The 6,000-nt window shown below is 41.7% G+C and overlaps 1 protein-coding gene across 1 annotated transcript; it reads right to left on the reverse strand.

The window, feature by feature from the left end:
* Positions 1-1,261: 1,261 nt before the first annotated feature.
* six2a (SIX homeobox 2a) lies at positions 1,262-4,699 on the reverse strand. Its single transcript, XM_069692989.1, has 2 exons — positions 3,755-4,699; positions 1,262-2,200 (listed from the first exon to the last, which is right to left on the reverse strand). The coding sequence occupies exons 1-2, from the start codon at positions 4,312-4,314 to the stop codon at positions 1,888-1,890; spliced, it is 873 nt and encodes a 290-aa protein (XP_069549090.1). The 5' UTR covers positions 4,315-4,699; the 3' UTR covers positions 1,262-1,887.
* Between the last annotated feature and the right edge of the window lie 1,301 nt (positions 4,700-6,000).

The following is a 6,000-nucleotide window of genomic DNA, read 5'->3' on the forward strand; positions in this document are numbered from 1 at the left end:
TGAACTTTGACCTTCAGTCATCATTTTAAAAATAGGTCCATTTCTAGGTATGAAAAAAATAAATTCAGAAAAATGGCAAACTAGTTCTTTAAAACTCTGTAAAAGAAACAAAACAACAAAGACATAAAAACACAATTTATTGCCTAGTATTTTTTTTTTTTTTTTTGGACTTTTCAGGTGAGCTCCTTTAGTCCAAATTCTTTCATTCTCATTTTTCTGCAAACTCCAAGAAAGCATCCGAGAAACAGCTTGTGGGAAATGTGGAGAAACAGATATCTTTCCTCTTAAATACTTCCCCTGCAGCATTTATGATCAGACGGTAGATAATCCCGGGATATCGCCCCGCGCGCGCAGGCAGACTGCCCACACGTTAAGGACAATATCCCCTTTCTTAGAGCGGGCCTACGTGTCAAAGGCTAAGAGCTCTTGATTTTAGGCAATGCTATACCTGACGTTATTATGGAGCTGGTGGCTCAGTCAGCAGCGCACGTTCAAAAGGCCAGAGGAAACAGTGATTTATGGAGTTGAACCAGCAGTTTACTACAGATTGAGTCAAAAATATATTCTCAAACTCCAAAAAGCCTCAATTAAATTGGCAAAGAAATAATTTGAAAATGCACACACATTATCCAGTAAGCAAACCTTCTGAAATTGTTTAAAGATTGACATTTTCCTGCAGCTGCTCTAAAAATGTCAAGTAAAGGAATATTTGTTCATGTAGCCTATAATTGATTTAAATATTTCATAAAATGTAACCAAACAGTTTAAAAAAAAAAAAAATAGGCTAGAAGATGAGGTGAGCCTCAGGAGACAAACAGGCCAGTAAACAAGCTGGTTGATGTCAACAATCATTCAGAATCAAAGAAATCCTCACTTTAAATCCATGTATTTCTCTTTCTTTTTATTGTAAAAGAGGGTATATGAAACTATACTTGAATCGTTTTACGTTTCATCATTTATCGCAAAGTTTACATGCAGTCTCTTTCCAAATGAAAATGTCAATAATAATATCATGAGATTAAGATATTCCATCCTATCACGGCTCTTATAAGACAGTTGAAAATATCATACCCCATCTGCCCACCCCAGGCCCCACCTCCCCTCCCCCTCCAAAAAACAAACAAACAAACAAACAAACAAAATAACTGCTTATGGCTCTCTTGGAAAACCCTATGTAAACAAAAAGGTACGGGGTACCTTTAACTTTGTGCCTATAAAGTCTGGTGATACTAAACCCCTAAAATAACAACGGTATAGTAACAAGAATTAAGACACTTTATTGTTATTGTTTTCAACAATATAACATGTTACGTTATTACATTCCGGTAAAATACTTTTTTCTTTTTCTTTCTTTTGTATATATTTTTTTTTAATTTTTTTTTTTTACCTAAAACGATCCGCTTCAGCTTTTATCTGCACCACCACTGCAAAAATGATCCGTCTTAACAAGTCATAAAATCTGAAATATATTCATTTTTCAATTATTTTTTTTTCCTCAAGCGACTTAAAGAGAAAATGTGCCAGTGGGGGTGAGAAGATGGAAGCTGTCTGAGTAGCCTATATGTCGACAGTTCTTAAGTGCTCTGCTCTCGATAGAAAAAAAAAAAAAAATCTCCCAAACGAGCGGACGTTTCATTTGAGGATAGGAGTCGGTAGGTTATTGTGCCCACTGGCATATTTTTTCCCACTTGTTGAAAAAAGATTTTCAAGGTTGAATATGAGACTAAATGATTTGTTACGGTGGCTGTTTTCGCAGTGTTCCAGTCTTGCACCTTGCTGCAAGTGCTTGAAGCTTTGCTCGCGCCACCTCGTAAAATTACCTTTCCAAAAAAAGCATTTCTTTTTTTGTAAAAATGGTGCTCTCTGTCCCCCTTCTGTGACGATTTTTTAAGAGCCAAGGTCCACTAGATTAGAAGACATAGGGTTCAGTATGGTGTCGTGGTGCAATGAGTGGTGATGAAGCACCGAGTCTGCACCGCTGGGTACCGGGATTGCGCTGGGTCCCGGCGGGGGCGCAAGGCCATGCAGGGAAGGTAAACCGGGGTTTGAGCCGAGGAGCATAGCCGGGCTCGGAGACGTATGATCCGGTGTCCCAGAAGGTGTTTTATCGTCGTCCGAGCTCCCCAATAGAGTTTTATTTCCATTCATGGAAGAAGTCAATGGGTTGTGACTATTGCCGTTGGAGTTCTCGTTGTTTTCTCTGCCAACAGAAAACAACATCACATATCAGTCTGGTGCGAGAGCAGACAAACTCTAGTATCTTTGTACAGTTGAAACATGAAAGAAGAAATGGACAGATTTTAATCTCGCTAAAATCGTGATTACACGGAATAAAATATACTAATTAAATACTTGTAAGTAAATATTTTTTTACAGTTGTGAAAACAACAATTATCATTATTGACAGACGCACGCAGCTCTCTCTCTCACACACACACACACACACACACACACACACACACACACACACACACACACACACACACACACACACACACACACACACACACACACACACACACACACACACACACACACACACTGTGTACTTGGATATTAATTGGGTTGTGTCATATTTACAGCAGCCATAATAATCTCATGAATGTAGAAATGCTTAGTTTAATTATTTATGAATGCTTCGAACACTAATGCATTCATGCGCACTTGTGCCACGACAAAAACAATTTGTAAGTCACAGAAATAATTAGAGGCTCAGTTCACTACAGTAGTGCATAGAGTTATACGGCGGTGTACGGTAGTAGTAAAGACAATAAATCTCAAACTGAACCCGCCAGTGTGTTTAAAGTAAATGATTTCCACCAGAGTGACCCGAGGAGGAGCTCGAAATGAGCGGCCTGACGAGAGCATGTCCGCACGTCTGAATAAATGACAAGCCTAATCATTGTGAAACGTGTGCGTGCTGCATATGGCACAGTTCATGTGTTTGCAGTGAGGCTTTTCTCAGTGGGAAGACATGATTTACATGGAGCTTTCAGCCCGAATTAGTGGCCAGAGGGTGAAAGAAGACACCAACCCGAAGAACACCTGACTGGAAGACCTCTCCTAAAACCTCTCTTCACAGCTGCCTGTGCAATTTCCAAACTTTGAAATGTACAGACGACTCCTAATGAAATGTCAACTGGGCTGATACGAAGGCGAGACAGCCAGCCACATCAATTACACCGCAAAACATCTTTTAAAACGTGTTCTGAGATGTTTAGTTACACGCACTTATGTTCACTCCAGTGACTGGAGGGTTAACTGTACTTTTTCCTGATCTTAATGTAAAAGTCAAATTTCAGGTTATAATAGGTGTGATTAGTAAAACATAAAAGTAGGGTAAATATAACTTTTATAACTTTGTAATTTACCTGACAAGTCTTTAATTTCCTGCTTTTGAACTTTTACGTTTGCATACATAATTAAAAACAAGCAGAGGACGTGAGTTTACTAAACCTGAAGTAGGGAAAACTGACATCTTCTAACATAATTTGCCACTAACAAACAACAACTGGTGAAAAGGGCTGAGGCGATTAAATAAGAGCTGAATATCTCAATATGTTGTCAGTCCCAGATGTAGGTCAGCAAATTATTTTTGCTCAAGCACACAGAGTTAACAGTAGTTTATGACTCAGCAACATTTTAGTTTTAAATATGACCTCAGGCTACATTTTGCTTCACGTGATAAAAAGTAGAAGTTCATCTACTGTCAGACATGTTTTGCCTTAGCTTTAAGAAGTAAAGATACTCCTACCTTTCCTTCGCCTCAGCTGCTCGGTCTCGCTGCCGTCGGTTTTTGAACCAGTTGCTGACCTGCGTGGTCGTGAGTCCCGTGGCCTCTGCCAGCTCTCTTTTCTCTCGTGGGGATGGATAAGGGTTGTGGGTGTACCACTCCCGCAGGACGCTCCTGCTCTTCTCCTTGAAGCAGTAGCTGGTCTCCTCTCCGTCCCAGATAGAGCGGGGTAAGGGGAACTTTCTCCGGACGCGGTACTTCCCCACGGCGCCGAGCGGGCGGCCTCTCAGCTTCTCCGCCTCGATGTAGTGCGCTTTGAGCCACAGCTGCTGCAGCTTCGGGTGGTTGTGCGGCGAAAACTGGTGGCTCTCCAGAATCTTGTAAAGCTCTCGGAAGTTCCCCCGGTGGAAGGCAACCACGGCTTTCGCTTTGAGGACGCTCTCATTTTTGTGGAGGTGCTCGCACGCCGGGAGGGACCAGAGAAAGCGCCCGAGCCGCTCGATGTTCCCCCCTTGTTGGAGGACTTCGCAAACACACGCCACTTGTTCCTGCGTAAAACCAAACGTCGGAAGCATGGACATGGCGACAACGTAAACCAATACAGATTATATTGTGCCTTACTTCCACGTCTCTCCTCTCAGTCTCTCATTAAATCAAAACGCATTAAGTCCATAAGCGACAAAAGGTCCCCAAAAGAACTGCGTAAAAGTTTAAAGTGCCCGAGGTTAGGCAATATCCAACTGCGTATTGAGGAATAAAGTCAAGTCCATTCAGCCATGCAAAACCCCAGGCGACAATTCCTCATAAAGTTGTTGAGAAGGAGAGAAAGTTGCTCCTCCGCTCACCGTCCTCCTCCACCTTTTCTACACCGTTTCAACATAAACTACTCTCGGAGACCGGGCTCGCTGGCTTGTTTTAATAATATTATTCTAAACTGGCAAGACAAGCGATTATATGAACTCTGATTGGTCGGTTATCTGACCCGGGGATGGTGAGGATAAGACAATAGCCTTAGTCAAATTATTTGCCATGGTTACCCTGTCACTCAAAGTAACCTGATATGCTTTGAGGTGGCTCCCTGGCAAAGTCAATCCGATTGTTCCCTTCACGAGCAGCCCGCGTACCAATAGAAATATTGCTCAGTTTTTTTCCTTCTAAAACATTTTTTTCCTTCCCCTTCACTTTGACAGACACCTCGGGCAGCCAAAGAGCGCAGAGCTGTGGGGAGCGTGGAGTAAAGGAGCCGCGCTGATCCCTCAGCTGGGGGAAGGATGGCGCCAGAGCGCACAGAGCCGGCTGCAGTATGTCTTCAAGCCCCTGGCAGCTCTCACAAATCAATCAAGATCTCCTTAAAGGCTGCAACTTTATTATTTAATAGAAGTAAAATAACTCTCAACAGCTGCCGACAAGTTACGTGATGTTTAATGGAAAGTTCTCCAAAGTACCATTTGGTTATGGTCGTTGCCAAGAAGCAAAATTTATGTAAATATATACAAAAATAAATTAGACTAAGTCTGACAGAGGACAGCAAGTCATGTTTTTCTCACCTCGAATCACTGTAAGCTCATTTGAAGTTGGTGAAGTCGGCTACAGCTGATCCAACTTGACGCCACAATAGCCTACATTAGTGAAAATTGACTGCATGTCACTGATATAATCATAGAAGCGCGTTGTGTGACATATGTGTTCCACAATGATAGCCACAAAAAAGAAACCTTCGAAAACTACAGAGAGCAATTCATCAAAAGTAGACGATTTCCAAATGTTGGATGATGAGCCCAAAGTGAGTCTTTCAGTTGTACAGTTAACTCAACAAATTGAAATTACATTTGTATATTCATGATCCCTTAATAAATGTTATAATTCTATATGAAGTAAGCTATATGTTGCTATGTCGCTAATTTATTATAATAATGCCGTGATGTTTATTATTGAACGCACGTGATAACAAGGGTGATGAATATCTAAACGAGGGGTGAGTCAGTAACTGCAGGCGCGCACAGAAAGGCAAGCAATCTGAAGGTGTGCAGCGGGTGTGATGGAGGAATGAAGGGGTCGTGTGCGCTGTGGAGTTTGACAGCAGAGAAGGAAAGTCTGTCGGCAGCAGCGGAGAAGAAATCAAGCAGCAAACCGGTGAGACAAAAAACAAACAAACAAACAAAACAAAAAAAATCCGTTCATCTGACTGACACGGTTTAGTGCAACAGTAAGGGGGACATGGAAGATAAGATCTGCTGACAAGTCCGGAGTCGCTATTTTAATAAGAA

Source organism: Brachyistius frenatus, unplaced genomic scaffold (genome assembly GCF_029030835.1).
Source record: "Brachyistius frenatus isolate BFR_SWC_R1_liver_20210118 unplaced genomic scaffold, ASM2903083v1 Contig_13, whole genome shotgun sequence".
NCBI classification, from domain to species: domain Eukaryota; kingdom Metazoa; phylum Chordata; class Actinopteri; family Embiotocidae; genus Brachyistius; species Brachyistius frenatus.

Excerpts from the sequence above, each read along its gene's own strand:
- six2a (XM_069692989.1), bottom strand. The coding sequence starts at position 4,314 with ATGTCCATGCTTCCGACGTTTGGTTTTACGCAGGAACAAGTGGCGTGT. Across the intron at positions 2,201-3,754 it reads GCAGCTGAGGCGAAGGAAAG|AGAAAACAACGAGAACTCCA; the intron begins GTAGGAGTATCT and ends TTCTGTTGGCAG.